Source organism: Sorex araneus, chromosome 3, assembly GCF_027595985.1.
Source record: "Sorex araneus isolate mSorAra2 chromosome 3, mSorAra2.pri, whole genome shotgun sequence".
NCBI lineage: Eukaryota > Metazoa > Chordata > Mammalia > Eulipotyphla > Soricidae > Sorex > Sorex araneus.
Genome location: NC_073304.1, coordinates 160,513,177 through 160,535,115, shown reverse-complemented (window position 1 = coordinate 160,535,115; position 21,939 = coordinate 160,513,177). Strand labels below are relative to the sequence as shown.

General features: G+C 52.9%; 1 protein-coding gene across 3 annotated transcripts in view; it reads left to right on the top strand.

Annotated features, from left to right (window-relative positions):
• The first annotated feature begins 46 nt into the window (after nt 1–46).
• Nucleotides 47–21,939, top strand: part of FAM118B (family with sequence similarity 118 member B) — a 44,540-nt gene continuing 22,647 nt past the window's right edge. The window contains exons 1-4 of one of the 3 annotated variants that reach the window (XM_055130086.1): nt 47–144; nt 15,836–15,905; nt 17,244–17,344; nt 20,647–20,739. In XM_055130086.1, the coding sequence (XP_054986061.1) occupies nt 20,654–20,739 (86 nt within the window). In that variant the 5' untranslated portion in view covers nt 47–144; nt 15,836–15,905; nt 17,244–17,344; nt 20,647–20,653. The remainder of the gene's footprint in view (nt 145–15,835; nt 15,906–17,243; nt 17,345–20,646; nt 20,740–21,939) is intronic. The other 2 variants (XM_055130084.1, XM_055130085.1) reach the window with 2 other exon arrangements.

Here is a 21,939-nt window from a genome sequence, read left to right as displayed (position 1 = left end):
GAGCGGAGCCGACATTGGGCGGGCCCTGAGGTCACGTGGGCGCAGGGCGGGGCCCGGCGCGGGTCACGTGGGCGCGGGGCGCGCGGAGTGCGGCTGCGCCGGCCGGTAGCTGCAGCTGGAGCGGTGGCGTTTGGAGGCGACGCGGTGAGTGTGTCGGGGAGCCGGAACGGGACCGGGAGATGCCGGCGCCTCCGAGCGCTGATGTTCTTGGCGTCTGCTGTCGGCGAGCACTACTCAGGGAGGCCGTTTGCCCCCAGGAAAAACGAATCTCTCTGGCAAACCCCTCCCCGCCCCCGCGCCCCCTAATTAGACGCGACGCCCCGCAAAGGCTCGAGCGCGTCCGGGGCGGGGGGGATGCCAGCCTCCCGAGCTGCCGTGTCCCCTCTCCTCTCCTTCCGCCCGAACCTTGGAGGTGCCCGGATCTCGCCTAGCCACCCCCTCACTCCCGACCTCTTTGTTTCCCGTTGTCACCTGCCGTGTCGCGGGGATGTTGGGAGCCGGTCCGTTATCCCGGGACCCTGGCCCGGGTCCACTGCGCGACGGGCGTCCTGCTTTTCTCCGGCCCTTCCTGGGCGTCTCTTCTCCCCGCCTCCTTCCTCCAGACCGAACGGAGCGCGGACCTTCCCGCCGCCCTTGGCTCCCTATTCCTCCTACCCCCCCCCATGCCAGCACCCCGGAGTTTGCAAACGCCCCCAAAACCTGACCCCTTCTCTTCCCTGGTGCATTGTTGCGACCCCAGTACCCAGGCTCCTTGCCAGCGATTCTCGCTGGTGTCATGGAGCGGGGAGGGCCTGGAGTGTGGGTGGAGGGTCGGGAAGCGAAACATCTGGCCGGGGAGGTCTCGGGGGCAAGTTGGTGCGGCCCGGTGCTGATAAGGGACCAAGCAGTGGTGTTGCTGGTGGTTTAGGTTGGTTTCTAACACGGCCCAGAGTGAAGGGCCCCGGAGCAGCTGGAGCAGTGGGTGGAGTTGGCTTTGCAGCCCACCCCTCCCGAAAGGGATGCCCGGGAAAGAGCCAGATGGAGCGTCCATGGGACGCTTAGAGAAAACGCCTAGAGAAAACTTCAGGCTGGACCTGGGGTTCTAGGCGTCTTTGGGACCTTGAAAGCAGGAGGGATTTTCTTGAAAGAGGAACTGCGAGAGGAATCGGGCAATGGCCGCAGGCTGCGTTGGCACAGAGGCCTGTGGTGCTGAAGTCAGCCCGGGCGGCCAAGGCAAAGGAGGCGCTTTCCCTCTCCGCTGCCCTTCGTAAGAGTCGGGGTTGCCCAAGTCAGGATGGAGCCTTGGCAGCTGCTGCTGAACTCTGAGTCCCTTGCAGCTCATTTTGTTTGTTTGGGTGCTGCGCGTATCAGACCCAGAGCCGCGTGAATGGGAAGCTGGCACCTTATCACAGAATGACATCCCTGGCCCCTTTCATTTTGTTAAAGCTCCCAGGTCTGGACCAAAATCATCCCACAAGATACTCAGTAGATGGTTGAAGGGTGACGAAGGCCAGTGTTGGGTGTGTCTGAGCATTGTGAAGGCTCTTATTTCTGCCTGGGTTTGACCCGCAGAATAAAGGTGTCTGTAGAGGAAGTGCGCCTGTTTCTGTTAGGAATTGGATGTTTGGAGAACACCACACCAGATTCGCAGAACAACTCCCACTCGGCTTGTGTCCCCCTCTCCCCCTGCCCACACACTCCCCACAAACTCACTGCTGAAACTTAGCTCTCTAAGGGTTGGCGCCTTTCAGTCCTGCTGCAGACCCAGCCTGATCTCACTGATTAAAGGGTCGCCCGTGTGGCTCTTCAGGTTCCCAGGGCTATGAGCCTCCTTTTCCGGGTTTCTGCATTTTGACTTTAGGACTTTGGTTCACAGCATCACACTGGCACAAGCCTGACCGGGATCTAGGACCTGGTAAGTGTCTGAAGCCAGAAGGACCCGATCCTGCCTTCACACGTCCTTCATGACTTTCCAGAAACGACATCTGTTCTTGCCGAATGGGCCTTCTGTGGCAGGAGCCAGAATGAAGAGCCAACTCAGATGTCATTGCTAAGACACCGAGCTTGCGTTCTTGGGTTTCAGCCCCAGGTGCAAACTATAGTGCTGGAAAATAAAGGTGTCCTCGTTTTTTTGTGTTTTTTTTTTTTCCCTCCAGATTTTTCTCCTCCCTTTTCCCCTCCCTTCTTTCTTTTGAAGGGGTAGTGGCATGTACCCATCAGCTCCCAGGATGGGCCTGGCAATTCTCAGCCTGCCTGGTGGTGTTGGGAGCTGTCGGGACTCCCGGCACTGCAGGGCCTTTTAAAGTTTTTCCTTGTCGGATCGTTGTAAGAGAAGTTGAAGAAGTCAGGACTTGCCTGTGTTTGGTGTTGCAGTATGGTATCACACAGTTTCAGCTCCCTTTATTTTCTCTCCTCTAAGTCTAGGCACTTGACGAGTCGAAGGAGGGTGTCTCGGTGCATATTCAAGAATTAATACAAGCTGGAAGCTTTTGCATCTCAAAGCTGTACTGTCTTCCTTCCCTTTGTTAGTTGGTCCTGTTTGAGTTCACTCATTTTTCCACTTCTGCACCAGTCTCTCATCTGAGCTGTGTCCCGCCCCCCCCCCCTTTTGGGTCACACTCAGCAATGCTCAGGGTTTACTCCTGGCTCTGCACTCAGGGATTACTCCTAGCAGTGCTTGTTGAACCCGGGTCAGCTGTGTGCAAGGCAAACACTCTATCTGCTCTACTATCGCTCCAGCCCTGAGCTGGTGTTTTTGGTATAAGGAATAAAATTCCAGTGGTGATGTCGTGTGTGTGTGTGTGTGTGTGTGTGTGTGTGTGTGTTTTCATTCGTACAGAGCACAAAATGACTTATTGAGACAGATTTTGTTATCTTCGAATATGTGCCCCCAAATAGAACTGGGTAATTAATTGTTAAGGCTATTTCCTGGTGCGCAAGCAAGACCATCTTTCATTTCACAAATTAACACGAGAACTAACATGGGAAACTGTGTGTAATGTAAGCTAATTAGTGGCATGATCAAATAGTGATTTGCTAGTTGCCGATTAACCAGCCATTCTGTTTCCTTAGCAGCAGGAACTCTTCACAGTTTTATGGTTTTACGGAGATGCAGAGGAGCCATGTGCAGGGGCTCCCTGGCAGTGCTCTGCAGAAAGTGTGGCCGTCGAGGTTTGGGAGTCCAGGGCAGTTTCCAGGTCAACTGCAGGTGCTGTGGATTTTTGTTTAATTTTGGTTTTTAAGAGAAGACTCTTCCTGGAGCTGGAGCGATAGCACAGCGGGTAGGGCATTTGCCTTGCACGCGGCCGACCTTGGTTCTATTCCCAGCATCCCATATGGTCCCCCGAGCACTGCTAGGAGTAATTCCTGAGTGCAGAGCCAGGAGTCGCCCCTGAGCATCACTGGTGTGACCCAAAAAGAAAAAAAAAAAGAGAGAGAGAGAGAGAGAAGATTCTTCATGTCTAAGCTAAACTCGTCTTTGAAGACTTCCACTGACACTCAAGTATTGTTCTTGTTTAATTTTTTGGTCCATACCCAGCAGTGCTCAGGCCAGCCCCCGATGCAGACTATAGTGCCGGAAAATAAAGGTGCCCTCATTTTTTCCCCCAGATTTTTCCCCTCTCTCCCCTACTTCCTTCCTTACTCCTTACTCCTGGCTCTGTGCTCAGGGATCACTGCTGGCGGGCCTGGGGAATCTGTGTATGATGCAGGGCACATGCCCCACCTACCGCGCTATCTCCCCACTCCCAGAATTGCTTCCACTTATCTTGAGTGCATTCAGCGTTGGCCCAGAGAACCTGGCTCCTGCCCTCACTCCCAGAATCCAACCTGTGGTGCTCAGCTAACATTCATATCTGGAGTTTACTTCACTGGGCGGTGCTGGTGCGTAATGTGAGGTTTCCTCTGTGGGGTAGGAGCCGGAAGGCAGATAGGGAAAATGCTGGAAACAATGGCGAAGAACCACGAACTCAGACGTTAGCTCCTTCTTCCTCGATGGCTTTTGAAAGAGCTTCAGTTCTGCTCGTGTGCTGCTCAGCGTAAACTAGCAGTTCCCAAACCTTTTCCTTTGCTCAGCCCCTGTGACTTATGTAAGTGTGTCACCGAGGCAGCTCAGGAGCCGTGGCTGTCCCCTCCCTGTCCCTTCACAGGCCGACTGCCCCATCTCCTTGTCCCCAGGCCTCACTGACGGTTTTAGAGGAGCAGAGGGACCCACACGCAGCCTCGCTGTGCAGGGCCCTGCCTTGGGTTATTTGTGTGGGGTCTGCCACTCATTTGTTTCCCCCCAGGCCTTTCTGCCCTTGACCTAGTCTGTAGTGCCAGCCCGGGGCTGTTCCCACACACTGGCCTCTCCAGGAGCCTGGGGAAGTTGCTGCTGGGCAAAGGAGGGAAATGCTTGTGCCATAATGCTGCGACACCGCTGGGTCGTGGGTGAGCTTGCTGTGCTGGTTTCGAGAAGATGGAGAAGATCTTTTAAGTTGCTTATTTGATGTTCTCCGTTAGTTGGGCAGTGTGGGAAATATAGCAGGGGGGGACCGGAGGGGGGTGCATTTTCTGTTCTGCATCCTAAATACTCTTAAAATAGGTTCCTTTCTTTTTGTTTTGTTTTTGGGCCACACCCAGTGGCTCTGCACTCAGAGCTCACTCAGTGGACTCAGAGACCTTGTGCAGTGGCAGGGATCAAACCCAGGTCAGCCGCATGTGCAAGCGCCCTTCCTGCTGCACTACTCCAGTTTTTAGGTCTTTCTTAACCTGCACTTTTCCTAACTCTGGATTTCAGGCATTTGCTTATGTAGAGAAAATAATGAGCCCCCAGGGCCAGCGCCTGCCACCCACGCCATCCCTTTCCTCTGGGGCGGTTTGGGATGGGAGGCACCAGGGTCTGATCCGTGACAGAAGAGCTTGTTTCCCTGTGACTCCCTCTCTCCCTCTCTCCTTCTCTTCTTCTCTCCCTCTTTCCTTCTCCTGCTCCCCTCTCCCGCTCCCGCTCCATCTCCCACTCCTGTTCCCACTCCCGCTCTCACACCTAAAGCAGCCCTTGCCGCCCAGCCCTGGTCCGGGCAGCTTTCTGTTGTTCTCACAGTTTTCTTTTTTCCCAGCTAACTGGTTTGAATTCAGGAATAAAGGGCCTCACCTCCTCCCCTCTCCCAAGACCCAGGGGCCTGTAAGCCTGGGACCTAGAGCACGCAGCGCTCTCCCAGCCTCTCGCAGACCCTGTCACTCCACTGCCCCCGGAGTATCCCTCAGGCTGCTGCGAGGATCCTGCAGAGCCTGCCGGGGCTTACACCCAGGAAACTCCCTGTGAGGGACCAGGCACGCTTCTGTTGAGTAAATCTTAGCGTTTTGGCAGGGGGCTGAGCATGGCTCAGTGGTAGGACATGTGCTTCATGTGTGGGGTCCTGGATTTGATCCCCAGCTCCACCACCCCTCCCAGAAACAGTTGAGGACCTTCGGTTTCTCGCCTGTGAAAGAGAGTGGGTTGGCCGTCCAGGTCTCTGCAAGCCAGTGCTTGCAGGGGTGAAGCTGCATGAGTATCTGAGAAGGAATGGGAGCCGGGAATGGGAAGGGGCTGAGGCCCTTGCTGTGCGTGCATCCGAGTCCAGTCCAATCCCGACACCCCATGTTCCCTGAGCATCACTGGGGACAGCCTGGAGGCCCACAGCACGTCTGGGTTGCCCCAGTCATCCCGAACATCACCCTTATCCTTGGACCTTCACACTGAGCCAGCATGGCTGGCGGAGAATCTCCAGGAGAGCCCCCCGGGCTTCCTGAACTCTGCTGCGGGGGGCCCTCCGAATAAGAACTGGTCCCTGTGTCAGCGCAGTTCCCAGTCAGTAAGGACCGGTAAGGTGAGTGGTGATAGTGTGGAGCAAGCACAGAGCCACGCTTCTGGAATATGATCCCTGGGAAGCCGAAGGACTCGCCCAGCATGTGGTTGAATAAAAGTCAAGGGGTGTCGCGTATTGGGATCCCCAGAAAAATCCAGGGAGATATCTGCGGCACACAGCTGCTGGTGCTGGGAATGTGAGACACCCCCTACCCCCTACAGATCTTCCTTTAGAGACTCGGGTGCCAGAGGCCAGGGAGAGTACAATGGGTAGGGCGCTTGCATGTATGTGGCCAAACACCGTTCAGTCCCCAGCATCCCATGTGGTCCCCGGGCCCGCCAGGAGGGATCCGTGAGTGCAGAGGCAGGAGTAAGCTCTGAGTACCGCCAGATCTGGCCCCCAAACAAACCATGAATGAATTTTATTCAGTTGTCCAGCATATTTTTCACATTCTCCTTCCCTCACCTAATTGCTGTTGGGATACAGGGTCAGTCACACCTGCCGGGGGGTGGTGTGTGCACATTTTAGTGCTGCTGCTGGTTGGGACCCAGCCTGTGGGACACTGTTGGCTTGCAGGGGTGCTGGGACCACCAGAAGCCTCTTGCAGTGCCGGGAATCACAGACCTGGGGTACTGGGGATCAAACTCTCTACCTTGATGCTTCAGGGCAGAAGCTCTGACCACTGAGAGTTTCCGCACCCCATATTTGTCTCATTCTTAACAGTAGCATTTTTCTCACATGTCCCCTTCCGGAACCCCGATCCTGAGGCTCCCTCGCCCGGTTTTCTCTCCCCCATTTTCCCCCGCCATCATTTGTGCTGACTGCTTAGGGTTCAGGGACCCCTGCCCGGGGAAGTGGGCGGTGAAGTGAGTTCCGGGGTGAGCTGCTCCTCCTTTGGGGGTTTGATTTTTGGGGTAAACAGTGCTTACATCTCTCAGCTCTTCACACATCAAAGGAAAAAGTTTCTACTTCATTTTCAGTGGGGGGAGGGGGAACATCCTGAAAAAGACTGAGGCTGGTTTAAGGTCGAAGGTGGTTTTTTTTTTTTTTTTTTTTTTTAGTTGAATCACCCTGAGAACAGTTACAAAGCTTTCAGGTTTAAGTCTTAGTCATACCATCTGTACCATCTGTAATATTCACTGCAGCACTGTTCACAATAGCCAAAATCTGGAAACAACCCGAGTGCCCTAAAACAGACAACTGGTTAAAGAAACTTTGGTACATCTACACAATGGAATACTATGCAGCTCTTAGGAGAGATGAAGTCATGAAATTTGCTTTAGAAATGGATAGACATGGAGAGTATCATGCTAAGTGAAATGAGTCAGAAAGAGAGGGGCAGGCATAGAAGGACTGCACTCATTTGTTTGGTATAGAATAGCATCATATGAGGCTGACACCCAAGGACAGTAGATACAAGAGCCAGGAGGATTGCCCTATAGCTAGAAGCCTGCTTCATGAGAAGAGGGGAGAAGGCAGATGGAATAGAGAAGGGATCACTAAGAAAATGATGGCTGAAGGAACCAGTTGGGATGGGAGATGCATGCCGAAATTAGATAATGGACCAAACATGATGACCTCCCAGTGTCTGTGTTGCAAGCCATAATGCCCAAGAGTAGAGAGAGAGTATGGGGAATATTGTCTGCCATAGAGACAGAGGGAGGGCAGGAAAGGGGGAGTATACCCGGGATATTGGTGGTAGGGAATGTGCACTGGTGAGGGATGAGTGTTTGACCATTGTGTGATTGTAACTCAAACATGAAAGCTTGTAACTATCTCACAGTGATTCAATAAAATTTTTAAAAAAAGAAAGAAAAAAAGAAATACTGGTTTCATGAAAAAAAAAAAAGTCTCAGTCATACAATGATCAAACACCCATTCCTTCACCAGTGCACATGTTTCACCACCAAGAACCCCAGTATACCCCCTTCTCCCCCCAACCCTGCCTGTGTGGCTGATGATTTTCACTTTACTCTCTCTTTACTTTGTTTACATTCAATTTTCAACAGAAAACCTACTATTATTATTTGGAACATTCCCCCAACAATCAGACCTGCCGAAAAGGCATCATAAAATCATTTTTTTTTTCTGTTGCTGATAATGAAGAGCGTTTGGAGAATAGTCCTGGTCCCCACATACCGGAGCCATGTCAGTAGAAGCTCAGTGTTGCCAGGTTTCCATCTGGAGAAAGCGGGGAGACTGCACCTTCTCCATCTGGGGCACCCCGGTGTTATCGGCCTGGTCTGGGGTCCAGAACATTCTCTGGTGTGTCTAAGGTCACAGGTTTGACCCTTTTCTCAAGTGCCCTTTGCCTGCTCGGAGGTTTGTGGAAGTGGCTCAGGTGGGGGAGTTGCTGGCTGGGGCTCAGGGCGGTGTGGAGCTTGGTCCTCGCACTAAAGAAGGAAGTGCTCACTCAGCCACTCAGGCCTCCAGCGTCCGATAAGGAGCCAACGGGTTGTTGAGCTGTTCTTTGACCTGTGAGGGGGTTTTAGGAACCTTTGAGTTTTGAGCGATGGTGACAGGGGAACTTTTGAAAAGGAACCATATTTCAGCAGAAATGGCATCACCATCACATATCACCATCACACCGCTTTTAAAGTCCTACTAGCCCAGTTTTTTGAAAAGCTTCATGTAATAGCTGCACCCCACTTTTTTTTTTTTTTTTTTTTTTTTGCTTTTTGGGTCACACCCGGCGATGCACAGGGGTCACTCCTGGCTCATGCACTCAGGAATCACCCCTGGCGGTGCTCAGGGGACCATATGGGATGCTGGGATTCGAACCCGGGTCGGCCGCGTGCAAGGCAAACGCCCTACCCGCTGTGCTATCACTCCAGCCCCTGCACCCCACTTTCTTACCTGGGCGGGGCTGGGGAAGAAGTGCAGCATGAAATCTTCAAGGAGGATGCTGGGAAGGCGGCGTCTCGGGTCACGGGCCAGGTGAGCACTGGAGCAGCCCTGCGCTCCATTAACGCTGGTGGGCATGCGAGGTGACAGATGGAGCAGAACCTTGGGCGCCCCAGCATTGAGGGACGGGGCAGAGGAGGGGGTGCTGCTTCTAGACAGCAGGAGGAAAATGGGATCCGGGCACCGTGAGGATGGAACCAGGTGCAGAGGGAAAGGATGAGAAATGCTGAGGGCAGCACCGGTGTGGCCAGGATGGTCTCGTGCCCCCTTAAAGCTCACCTTCCGAGGGCCCCGAGAGAGAGCACAGCAGGTTAGACGCTTGTCTTGCACACAGGTTCCATCCCTGGCACCACTTAGGTCCCCTGAGCACCGCCAGGAGTGATCCTTGAGCTCTGAGCCAGGAGTAACCCCTGAGCATCTCGAGGTGTGGCCCCAAACCAAAACAAGCAGATCCAGGGAGAGGCCCCGAGCACGTGGCCCCACCCTCCACGGGCACCTGGGCAGCTGTGCCTGTGCGTCCCCGCCCAGCCTTGTAGCGCTGTGGTGTGTGGCACTCACAAGTGACTCCGCTGCTCTGCCCCTGTGCGTCTTAGAGGATGAAGTTTTATGTATGAGCAAGAGAAAGTTCATAGGGTGTCGGTGGAGTGGAGCCAGAAGCGGTCCCGGGAGTATTTGGGGGGCACCTCCCAGCAGTTCAGCGGTTCCATCATGGGCCTGAGGGCACGGTGCAGCTGGCTGAGTAATGATCTTACACATGCCTGGCCTCTAAAGATGCTGGAGTGTGGAAGTTCAGTGTAGGTAGCAACATACCTGTCATGGGAAACTTACAGACGGGGCATATGCTGGCGATGGTGCCCTGGGGATGGAGAGAGCACACGCGAACTGAGTCCAGTGCCCGCCGGGGCTGCGGTGTGCAGAGCACGCAGCTGCCGTGCGGTGTGGGTGTCTCTCCCTGCCGGTAGGAAGGGGAGAAGAGCAGAGAGACTTCTGCAGAGCAGGAGAGGGTTTCTGTGTGTCAGATAAGCGTGAAAGTGTCAGCGTATGCTGGGGAGGGCGGGTGTGTGGGGGGGTGTGTGTGTGTGTGTGTGTGTGTGTGTGTAGTAGTAGAGCAAGCTGCCACAGCTTGAGTGTCTGTCCAGGTGTGTGTGTGTTGGGGGGGGGGGTGGCGCATAGAGCAAGCTGCCACAGCCTGAGCCGTTTATCCTGCGTGGCATCCCCAGAGATCGAATCTGGGCCTCAGGCAGGCAAGGCAAGGCTTTCTTGGTGCCTCTTTGTGTCCCACCCACATCATTTTTTTTATGATCATAAAATGTCCAGTGATCTCTTAGACCTTTAGTGATTAGCATACACTTGCAAACATAGCAAGTGTTTGCACTTTACTCCCTGTGTAAACACTAGCAACTGTCGGGCGGTGATAGATGATAAGTAAGATGAGCCCCACACTGACCCCAGAAGAGTTCTTGCTCTTAGGGGAGAGGCCAGAGATTTCTGGGTTAAGAAATGCAAATAAGGGGCTGGAGCGATAGCACAGCAGGTAGGGCGTTTGCCTTGCACGCGGCCGACCCAGGTTTGATCCCCGGCATCCCATATGGTCCCCCAAGTACCGCCAGGAGTAATTCCTGAGTGCAAAGCCAGGAGTAACCCCTGAGCATCGCTGGGTGTGACCCAAAAAGCAAAAAAAAAAAAAAAAAAAAAGGAATGCAAATAAGAGTGATAGTACTGCAGGCAGGGCGCTGCCTCACCCAGGCCAACCTGGGTCTGATCTCAGGCATCCCATATGTTCCCCCAGGCCCACCAGGAATAATTCCTGGGTATAGATCCAGGGGTAAGCCCTGAACACCAGAAAAAAAAAGAAGCAGTTTCCGATACGGAACCTGAGTCTAGGTGAGGCACTGGGCATTGGGGCTGGCTGGCTGACAGCAGGTGCTGTTCAATCTGAGGCTCAGGGTCAGGCTGGGGGTGGAAGTACTTGTAGAAGAAAGGGCCAGAAGTGGGGTGTGTGTGTGTGTGTGTGTGTGTGTGAGAGAGAGAGAGAGAGAGAGAGAGAGAGAGACAGACAGACAGACAGACAGACAGACAGACACAGAGATACAGAGACACAGAGACAGACACAGAGAGCATGCCCACTTGCCAGGACAGCGGGTGTGTCCTTCGGGCCTCCACCTATGTATAAGGGGCGGGAGAAGGCGGAGACATCTTGGAGATGATAGAAAGTGCCAGATCTCATAGCCAGGAGGAGGCGTTTCTTTTCTATCAAAAGCAGTGCGAAGCAGCGAATCATTTTAAACCACGACTGGAAATAATTGGCACCTTGAACTCCGTTCGCTGCTCCATAAATTTGTCTTCTCCAGCGTAGAGTCCTTCTGATAGACTTGAGAGGTAAGAGAGGAGAAACTGATCTCTCAGCTCTGAAGTGCTGTTAAAGGGAGTTGTTTGCCAGAAGGATCCTTGCCTTACGAATGTACCTGTGCCAGTGGAGAGCGAGTACGGGGTGGGGGTGGGGGGATTATGACACTTGCCTGGATGCAGCCACCCCAGTTCGATCCCCAGCATGGCATGGTCCCCAAACCACCCTGATTCATTTGGCACTCCCATTGGATACTTGGCCTGGGAGGGGGCCCAACAGCCTCCTGAGCAAAAACAACAGCAGAAACACACAGTCGAAGGGCCGGGGATGTGGCTCAGTGGTTGGCCCCACCTGGCAGCTGTGATCACTGGCAGCACCAGGTATACCTCTGTAACTGCAGCCCCACGGGACGTGGAAGGACACAGAGAGGGAAGCACGCGCCCTTCAGCTCTCTGTCCATCTCTGATACCAGACACTCAGCTTCACCCCGAACAACTGGCTTGGCCTGTGAGATCACTCCTCACGCCAACCTGCCGCTCCCCTTGTTCCTCCTCCACAACAAAAGGGCTTTTTGTTGCCTCCCAGCACTAACAGTGGTGACGGGGATTCCCCTCCCTTGGAAGTGCAGCCTAGGCGGCACAGTAAATTTGTCTTGCACTTGAGTTAGCTTGTTCCTTCCATAAAGACCTGCGTGCCAGGTCTGGATCTTGGGAGACCTTGGGGTGCAGTGACCCTCGGGGGACGAGCGCCCCTGGTGGGGAGAGGCGGCCGACTGTGTGTTTGCTGCGTGGATGCTAAGTAGGAAGCGCTGCAGCCGGGCACTGGAGAGCGGCCTGAGCATATCCCGGGGATCAGGACAGCATTGTCATGTTTCCAGTCCAGACCCCGATCCCCAACAGCCCTTCGCTGCTGTTGCCAGGGCCCAGGCGTGCCGGGGGTCACACGCACATGTGGAGATGCACAGGCTCTGGGGCTCGCACAAATGTTCCACCGGGAGTGCGGCCAGAAATCCCGCCATGGGTGGGGATTGCAGGCTCACCTTTGGCACACGTGTGCAGCTGGGATTTGAACCCATGACCATGTGCTCTAAACCCCTGTGCGGTTCCTGCGGGCCTGGCAGCCTCACTCACCAGCTCAGAGACTGGGGCAGCACTGAGGGGGGAGCCAGGTGGAGGGAAAATCGGAAGCTGGTGCAGAGCAGGGGACGGGAGGTGGGGGGAGGGGAGCTGGGATGTGTCCAGAGGGGAGGGCGAGAGCCTTGACTCTCTAGGAAAGGGGTTCTTCGGTCAGGTTTTTAAGGTCATAAGCCCAAACAAGTAAATCTCAGGCCCGGAAATTCCGTCCAGATGGTCATCCGTGAACAGAAGGCTCATGTCTCAGCTTGAGGCAAGTCCAAGATCCTAACACAGAAGTTTCTTCAATTCAGTTCATAGTCCAGCAGAACGAAGAAAGCAAGATGTCCTTTTTCTTGGCTAGGAAAATTGTGCTTCTGAGACCTAACATTTAGTAAAATTAGAAAAACCCGCTCCCAGCTTAGAGACAAAAGACTTTTTGTTTAATAGAAAGGCATCAGATAAGGCTTCAGTTGGGGGAAGTGACCCGGTAAGATTAATCTGGATTACCTTTCTAATTTCTGTGCTTAAAAACACTTTATTTTGTACCATAGCTGACAGAGTTGTTCATTATGGAGTTATTGCGAGCATTGGCTGTTCGAGCACCAATCCCACCCCCAGTGTGACCTTCCTTCCACATTGTCTCGTTTCCCACCCCTCACCCCAGCACTGCCCCTCTGGCAGCCACAGAATAATTTATTTTCATATTGTTTGTTACAACAGAATGGTAAGAGGAATTACAAAAAATAGTTCAGTAAGAGAAAGCTTGTGAAAATTGTTAACCTCACAGCAGGCTTACTAAGGCCTTGTCTGAGGGTGTGCTGGGCTTCTCATTGCTGGTCGAGGCTTCTGTGTTCCTGGTTTTTGCTTCTCAAGCTTAGCTGGCTCTGATACGGCTTTCCCATCTGATCTGCTGTGCCCTGCTGGGCCGACAGAATTGTGATACGGCCAAGCCCCAGGATCTGTGGGTCTGGGATGATTCCCAGCCTGCACCTTCTCATGGAGACCCCGCGTTCCAGCCCAAAACCCGTCTACCCATGAGTTTCATTGGCCTGGCATCTCTTCAGAGATTCTTCGTGAGCTGTGCGGCTGGGCTGTTCCAGGCAGTGGCTGCCTGCCCCACCCTCCAGCCTTTCTTACTTGCAAGCTTAGTAGCACTGCTCCTTGAGTCTGCTGATTTTTTTGTCTTTAAATTTTAAACCCCCTCATCATTATTGTAGTGACCACAACTGGTGGGGGTGGGGGGTGGGGGGTTCACACAGCCTGGCTACCATGCTTGCACCATGCCTGGGTTGTGGTGCCTGTTGGGGGGTCCCGCACTTCAGTTGTGTTTATGAACGGCACTCCCCCCCCCAGGGCTGTGGTGCAACAGATGTAATTATGGGGTCCCCATAATTGAAACTGGTCAGGGGTCCCCAAGCTCAGAGCTGCTGGGACCACGCATCCTGCTCGTGACTGCACTGGGACTAGAGGCTGCAGCACAGACTCTTGGACCTGTGTTTGCTGCTCAGTCCTTTGCCTCAGTGCAATCCTCCAAGTGCTGCTTAGGCTTCCTGTCTTCAGGCAGGCACACTGCCCATTAAATCTCAACCAGGGTGTCGCAGAGTGGTGTGCTATGCAGCGCGCCTTGTTTGGCCCCATTTGATTTGTTGCATGACACTGATGGATTGAGTTTTGTCTGTGATTCTGAGACTCAGTCCTCTTTATGAAGAACCAGACTCCAGTCTCTCTGTACCTGTGACAGTGGTTTTATTTTTGAGTGCTCTCTCTCTCCCTCCCTCCCTCTCTCTCTCTCCCACTCTCCCACTCTCTCTCTCTCTCCCTCTCTCTCTCTCTCTCTCTCTCTCTCCCTCTCTCTCTCTCTCTCTATCTCTCTCTCTCTCTCTCCCCCCTCTCGTCTCTGAGACAGAACATCCTGTTTTCTTTTCACGGTGGGAAGAAACTGGTTCCAGTTTGTATGCTTGTCCTGCAGAAGGGCCTTGGAAACATGCACTTGGCTTCTCTGCACCCCAGTTCCTCTAGATAGGGCTGCATCTGAATCACCCCGAAATTTAGTCACCTGCCCTCTTTTTCTCCACGAGGAAGTACTGCCCCTGTAGCATTGCCACCGTCAGGGCGAGAGCCAGCATCCAGGATGGACTCTTAATAGCTGCTGAGTGTTCAAAGGAAATCGAATGCACTCAAAGCAGGCTCATTCCTGAACCCCTCTTTACTGGGTGTTCTGGTGACTTTTGAGTCTGAGGCATAATTAGATGCTCTGAGCGAGTGTCTCTTCAGTTCTTTGTTATGCCTGTGTGAGAGAGTCTGTGCTCAGACTGAACTCAGAGGTCAGAAGGTAACTGGCCACAGCAATTTATTTTTGTTTATTGTATTGTTGCAGAACATGTTCTTTTCCTTTTGATTAACTTTAATAATAATTGTTTGGGGGGCAGAGAGATAGTTACAGGAAGTAAATGTGCTTCCTTTGCATGCAATGACCCCAGTTTGATCCCTAAGCACCACTAGGAGGACCCCTGGGCATAGCGGGGTGTGGCCCCCAAAAAACAAAACAAAAAAGAAGTGTTTTACAGGGCCCAGGGAGGTGACATAAGGGTAGAACACTTATCTTGCCTCTGAGGTCCTGGGTTCAGTTCCCAGCACTGCCTTGGTTTCGGTCTTCATGGGGCATGGATCGCGTGGCCGCCCACAGTTTGGGGGCTCCTGAGATGTTTCACCTGACGTTGACAGCAAGTTCACATCATGACATTAACTTTCAGCTGCAGTTGGGACTTCTGAGCAGAACATTTTTCCAGGATTCATGTTTTGTTGTTGTTGTTGTTTGCTTTTGGGGTCATACCCGGTGATGCACAGGGGTTATTCCTGGCTCTGCACTCGAGAATTACTCCTGGCAGTGCTCGGGGGACCATATGGGATGCTGGGAATCGAACCCGGGTCGGCCACGTACAAGGCAAACACCCTACCTGCCAGGCTATCACTCCCGGCCCGGATTCATGTTTTAAAGCATTTTGCCCCCAACTTAGTTCTTTTGAAGTCAGAAATTCTGAAGGAAGTGAAAAGGGGTGGAGGAAAGCACACGTGGGCCACTGGGCAGTTCTGTTCTCACTGGGACTAGGATATCTGCAGCCCTGGCTGCCGGAGCAGTTGTACATGGGGTAGGTCTTGCACTCCACAGGCCCAGGTTCCATCCGAGGCACCACATATGATCCCTTGAGCCCTTCCGGGGGTGGACCCTGAGCACAGAGCCAGGAGGAGCCCTGCCAGGTGTGGCCCAAACACTCCCCCACCCGCCAAAATCTGCATTCTTTTAATCTGCATTCACCTCAAGGAGAGCCCTTGACACACACACTGCCCACTGTGTTGGTGTCCCTGGGGTCGCCCAGGCTGGGGTGAACCTGCCTTTGCTCACGTGTGGCTGTCCTTCGTTGGCGCGAGAAGCGGGCGCTGAGGGTGCTCCCCCGGTGATGCACTCTGCCTCTCTGCCTCGGGGGGAGGCGCTGCATCTTCGAGGACTGAACTGAAATCTTCCACTGGAGGATTGGTTCGGCATCTCTTTTCCCGAACACATCCTGTGTCGTCTTATTGGAAGTCTCCGGTCGTAAACTATGGTCATGTTTGTATGAAATGTTTTTGGAATCTCATTCCTTAGCAACACGTGTTGTTGTTTGCAGGATAGACCTTCTCAGAAGCATCACAGGAGGGGAAGCAGCGGCAGAGAAGGAATTTCTCATTCTTGGCACGGTAAAAATCAGTTTCCATCACCCCCTTCTAATTCTCATCTGGTTTTCATGGGGGTGTTCCATTGTTGCCTGCATGTTGTGGTGACTGGCGTTATCGTTTTAAATAACTGACAGGAGCTGCCTCTGAGCTCCTGGGCCTGGATCCCGGGATGTGGGGATCTAGTGTGGGGATCCAAGCTCAGGGAGCCTTAGTTCGTAAAGGCTCCCAGAAGCCCGGCGCAGTGCCAAGAGTGAGTGGAATCATTCTGGCATGTTATCAGTGACTGCTCAAAAGCAAGTATTTCTCGAAAGGCATGTGACATGGAAGATCTTACCTGAAAGAAGATTAAGGAAACCCCTGGGGCCTGGGGTGCACAGAGGTATTGGACACTGGTACTGCTGGATGCCCCTCCCCTCACTCACATGCTGGGGGCCCCCTCCTTCCAGTGTGGTGGGAAGGCAGAGGTGCACTTTCTACTCTGGACACGGAGGCCAGAACCTCCATTTGGGAGCAGCGTTTAGCAGCGCCTGCCCTTGTGAGTCCGTTTGCTCGGGAAATGCTTCCTGGGCCGACTCAAGACCAACCTTTCGTCCTCCAGCCCCGCAGGGCTCCGCAGCCCAGATGTCTTGGAATTCACCCAGAATCCACAATCGGGGGAACTGCTTTCTTCCAAGTTGAAGGACGATGATCTTTTTCCCTGAACAAAGTGAAATGAACCCTTTTTCATGTTTAGTCTTCATTCCAGTCCCTGCTTTAATAGTAATAATAATAATGATGATAATAATAGAGGCAGGGGAAGGCGGGAGCAGCCTTCAGCCAGGCCAGCTGCTCTCGGAAGTCGGAAGGGTATCACTTTCCCAGGCTCCTCGTTGGTTGAGAACTTTGATTTCCAGGCCAAAAAGAAAAAGAAAAAAATAAAGTCATCCTGTGAACTTTTCTCCTGTTTGGCTTATTCCAGCCACCTGTGTACCGAGGCGTGTCATTCTGAGTTTCCTGGAGCTCGTGGATTATTTGAGCTAGGAGTGAGCATGAGGAAGGAATTGGGGGGAGGGGCACAGTTCTGCGTGAAGGGAGCCAGGCTGGTCTTTGCGGAAAGGCGAGACCTGGGAGCTCCGAGCTGGGCGTTTCCACGGCACCAGCACTTTGGCTCGTCCCTTTCTCGGGTTCCGTCACGGGCCTTTCCTAGAAGACATGCCTTGATTTTTTTTTTTTTTCCTTCCCCTTCCTTGTCCATCAGACAGTGGCCTTCCGGTGAGTTCCAGTCTAGGGACAGGTTTCAAAGGGGAAGCGTCTTACCTCATTTCTGAAGACTCGAGTCTTAACATGTTGTGGTAATGAGGTTCCTGTTACTTTTCTCAGCATTTACCAAAGTGTCTGAATTTTATTTGGCTGAACTCTCTTGGCCTTGAAGGATTTCTCACTGGCTTAGCCGTAAGTGGAGCTATGAAGACACTGCCCAGGTAACTGCCTCTATTTTCTGGTGGCAGAAGAGCACTTTGAACCCGCTGTACATAGCCAGTCTCACTAACCCGCGTCCTCGAGCCAAGACCCCTGGAGGAGTGACCTCGGGAGCTGGTCCTTGCATGCTCGCAGTTCTCCGCCACTCCCCCCTCCACCCCTCCCCCGTTAGCTTGGAAACGCTTAACACTAACTGCATAAACAGCATTGTAAATTGCAGAACCTCGATCAATTAAGACAAGCAAACAAAAAAACCACTAACTGCATACTGTTGAGGGTGAATGCGAAAACGGGCCTTTTATGAGCGTGACTCTGGAAAGAACAGTGTGTGGTTGGTGCTTTGATGCCGTGGTGGCGAGCCCATGAGGTCATAGCCCCTGGCGCATCCATCAGACCGAAGCAAAGAGACCAGAGGAGTGTCTACTCCCGTGTGACGTGGCCGTGCCCCGTTACTCACCTTGGCCCCCGCAGAGCTGCTGGCCGAGTTGAATTCCCTGAAAATTGTCGGAGCTGCCCCCGCCCTGCAGAACCGTTGACTCTATAAGGGAAAAAGTCAAAATTCAGTGTCAGGCATTAGCCGAAATGGAATCCAGCAAAAACGACCTTGTCAGTTTCCGGCAGAAAATGGTCCAAGTGGTCTCGGGTTCTGGGGTTCCGGGGCGGGGGCAGAGACGCATACCGGCAATGATTGGTTCTGTTGCTGCTACCTTTAGTTGGCCCCCACGATTGCCCAGCCAAGCACCAACATAAGAGGCAGTGGCCAAATCCCACACCAGCGTTGCTTCTGGATAACAAGCTTACTCGTAGGAGCTTCCTTTTCTCACTTCTCACCTGTGAGTTGTTTTTCGAAGTTGAGGAGGTGAAGGCCCTTGCCTTGCGTGTACCCAGCCAACTGTGGTTTGATCTGGAGTTCCCCTGGGGTGACCCAAGCCCCCAGCTTCAAAATAAAAAGGGGCCATGATGGCAGCTTGTGCAGTGGCCCTCCTGCCCTGCATGTTCGAGCCTGAGGTCAGCAGGACCCAGGGGCACTGCACCCCGAGGCTCGGCCTCCGTAAGAGAACACGAAAAGAAACTAGCCGAGATGCAAATCCTTGACAGGTTTTCAGGGAATAATGGTTAGTCAGGAGCCCGGGCGCGGGAGACAGGACGCCTGGGTTTGAAGTCTGGCCCTTCTGTGCTGCGGTTTTTATTGCTGAAATAGAGTGATGATTGCACTCCTTTTTTTAACATGAGTCGGTATTTATAAATGGTCTCTGGATGTGGTACGCGTTGTTAAAGAGTTAAAGTTAGTTAAACAAGTTCATTAACTAAAACTCTGGTTTAGTAGCTATGGCCCATACAGTACCACACTCGGGCCCTCAGATTGAACTCTGGCCCAGTTGGTCGAGAAATGCTGGGAGTGGCCCCCAGGTCCCCAGAGCACCACTTTCAAAGCCTCTTCCACCCCCAAAATATCATTTGTTCAGATGATACTTATAGGACCATGATTTTTGTTTGTGGGCCAGACCTGGCAGTGCCCAGGGCTTATTCCTGGCTCTGTGCTCAGGGACATCCTAGTGATGCAGGGATCTAACCCTACTGGCTGCATGCAAGGCAGGTGCCCTGCCCACTGTACTATTTCTCCAGCCCAGAACCATGGTGTCTCACGTGCTGGTGGGCTGTTGTGTGTGTGGTGCGAGTAGCCGCTTTTCCGCAACACTTCTCCCTTGTAGAGTGTAGGCTCAAGCAGGAGGGGCTTGACGTAAGCTCGAAGATCTCCACGACAGTATTCTCTTGGCACTTGGCCTCTCGCTCTGATGCTAGTGCTCTGGGCAGCTATCGGTCACCAGTGCGTGCTATCTCTCCCGACAGGAAAGGATGGTGGCACTTAGCAGGCCGAGAACGTGCCACCACATAGCAGAGGGTGGATCGTAGAAAACTGTATGTCATGGAGACGCTTCTCCTTTGCCTCATCATAAGAAGCCCCTGAAGATACTAGAGAGTTCAATTCATTAATTTGGAATTAGGGCAAGGGAACATATACCGTCTTTTCATTTACAGACTCAGTCTCTAAGAACAGAGACCTTGCACGGGGCTCAGGTGATTATGACGTCTAGGCAAGATTTAGTGCTTCATTTTTTCTGAGCTCCAGCTTTCTCACCAACACGTTTGGAATAAAGGCTTGAGTGGGAAGACCATCTTCTCCATAGCTGTAATTCACTCTGAGCGGGGTCTTCCCTAGTGACTGGGACTGGGGCATGGACTATGGGGGAGGAAGTTAGCACATTTCTCCACAAAGTTAAACCAACAAGCTTGTAGAAACATTTTAGTAAAGAAAAAAAAATTCCACAAAAAATCTAAATTTCAAATAATTATTAGTAATCAATCCAGTTCTTTCTGAACATCAGTGATAGAACATCAGAAGCCCGTGAAGCTGGGAGCTCATACTGTCTTCGGGGGGGTGGATGGGCGGGATGCAAGTTCACTAACTTGTGTTACTAGTCTAAAATCAACAGTTCTTAGCTTTAACATGTTCACTAAAAATGTGAGCGGTCAGACTTCCTGCTGTTTCCCTCACTCTGTCCAGGCCATGTCTTTCTCTTTTGCTGGTGGCCCCGTTATTTGGACATAACTGGTTATTTGTCCTCCCTCTCTGCTAAGTGACACCTGCACCTCATTGCCTTATCTCAGGGCCACTCTGCCTCCCTGTCAGGACACGTGTCCAGCCACCGTTCCCACAAGGGCATTGATCCATCTTATGAGTTTAATAGTAAATGCATAATTGGGCATTATCAGCACACTTACCTGGGGCTTGTCTTTAAGCCCATATACCTGCTCCCAAGGGGCTGAAGCGATAGTACCGTGGGTAAGGTACCTGCCTTGCAGCGGCTAACCCAGGGTTCATCCTTGGCACCCCATATGGTCTCCCAAGCACTGTAAGGAGTAGTTGCTGAGTGCAGAGCCAGAGTAACTGCTGAGCATTGCCAGCTGTGGCCCAAAACAGAAACAAAAAATAAAAATCTGCCCGAGCAGGTTAATTGTGGGAAAGCAGGTTATTTCTAGGCCCCATGACTGGACAGCCCAGAGTCAATGCCGTATGGATGCCATTTGACATTGGGGCCGGGAAGGTGGGAAGCTTTTAGAAACAGAAGCACAAAGCTTCCTCTCCAGCTGCCTTTCTCTTAGCCCGCAGCCCTTAGATTTGGGTCAGGAGAGCATCTCTGGTGACAGGGGACCACTCTCAAGCACCTTCCATTCTCCAGCCTGGTGGAACCAGTGTGTGTCCCAGCCCTAACCGTGGCTCGCCATGTTTGATCTGTTCCAGAAACTGAATGGCTTCTACAGGGAGCCAGGCCTCTGACATAGACTCGATCTTTGGGTTCTTCAGTGATGGCGCACCCCCCACCAAAAAGCCCAGGTAAGGGGGGCGTCCTCGGGTGGGAGGGAGAGTAGCCGTTCCCCCAGTCGCCTGGTCACTGCCGCTGGTGTTGACCACTGGGGAAGAGTCAGCTTGGGCGTTGATTTCCTCATCCAGGTCCTAAAGCTACAGAATTTTTGGTCAGACCTTCAAGGCCCCTCAGGCCTCACTCCTGAGATAACCACATTGAACTCAGCTGCTGCTTCCCATGTTTCAGATTTGGCTTTTTGAGCCCTGCTTTGGCCTGCTGTTTCTTGGTGTCTTGCTTTGCCTCTTTCTGGAAGAGGAAGACGAGGGGTGGGCTTGCTCTCCTGGACGCTGCCCGGGTAGCAGCCCCTCGCCCACACAGCACGCAGTCCCCGCAGTCTCATTCTGCCGGATGCCACTGTTTTGGTTAAGTCGGCTTCCCGTGTCCTTCTTTCTTGACTGACTGACTGACAGAATGGTGTCTGTTCTGGAGCCCGGTCACCTGGCTGATGTCCTTAGCGGCCACTTCCCTGTTGGTGCATTCCCGCCTGCCTCTGTGGCAGCACAGAGGGTCTTGTAGACCTGCTGACACATCGAAATTCACCTGTTTAAATTGAGTCTTCCTCTGGCCATGCTGGTGCCCCCTCCGTCTCCCGAGCCAGCCTTCCGAGATGGGCCCCCTCTTCCTGGGAACTGGTGTCTTTTCTTCCGGAGTGCTCTGATTTTGCTGGAAAATACCCTCACGGGCCCTCTTAGTAAGGATCCAAAGGAGAAAATGTTTTCCTTTTCAGTTGGAAATGCCTTTCTGCTGTTAGATGTTTTTCGGTGGTGTGACTTGAGTGTAGAAGCGTCAGTCGGAAGTCATCTTCCTTAGGGTGAGAGAGTCGCTGTGAATTCTCTGCTGACCTCCAGGTTCCTGCCCCGTTGTCCCTGGTTCCTATCTTCTGTAGAAGCTGTCACTGTTGCCCTTCCTGGCAGCTGGACAGGGTTGTCATGTCACTCCCAGGCACCTAGCAGTCCCCCTCTTGAGGCTCCATCACGGGCGGTGCTCCCGAGCTGGCTGCCTGGGTTTCTCTTTGGGGCCTTTGGCCGTCTAATTTCTGTTGCAGGCTTTTCTCCAGTCTGTCTTTGTAGGATTCTTGTTTGGTATTCAGATGCTGGATCTTTAATTTTCTCATGTTGTTTTTGTTTTTATAAATTCTGCTTTCTTCGAGATGGCCTAATGAATTCTTT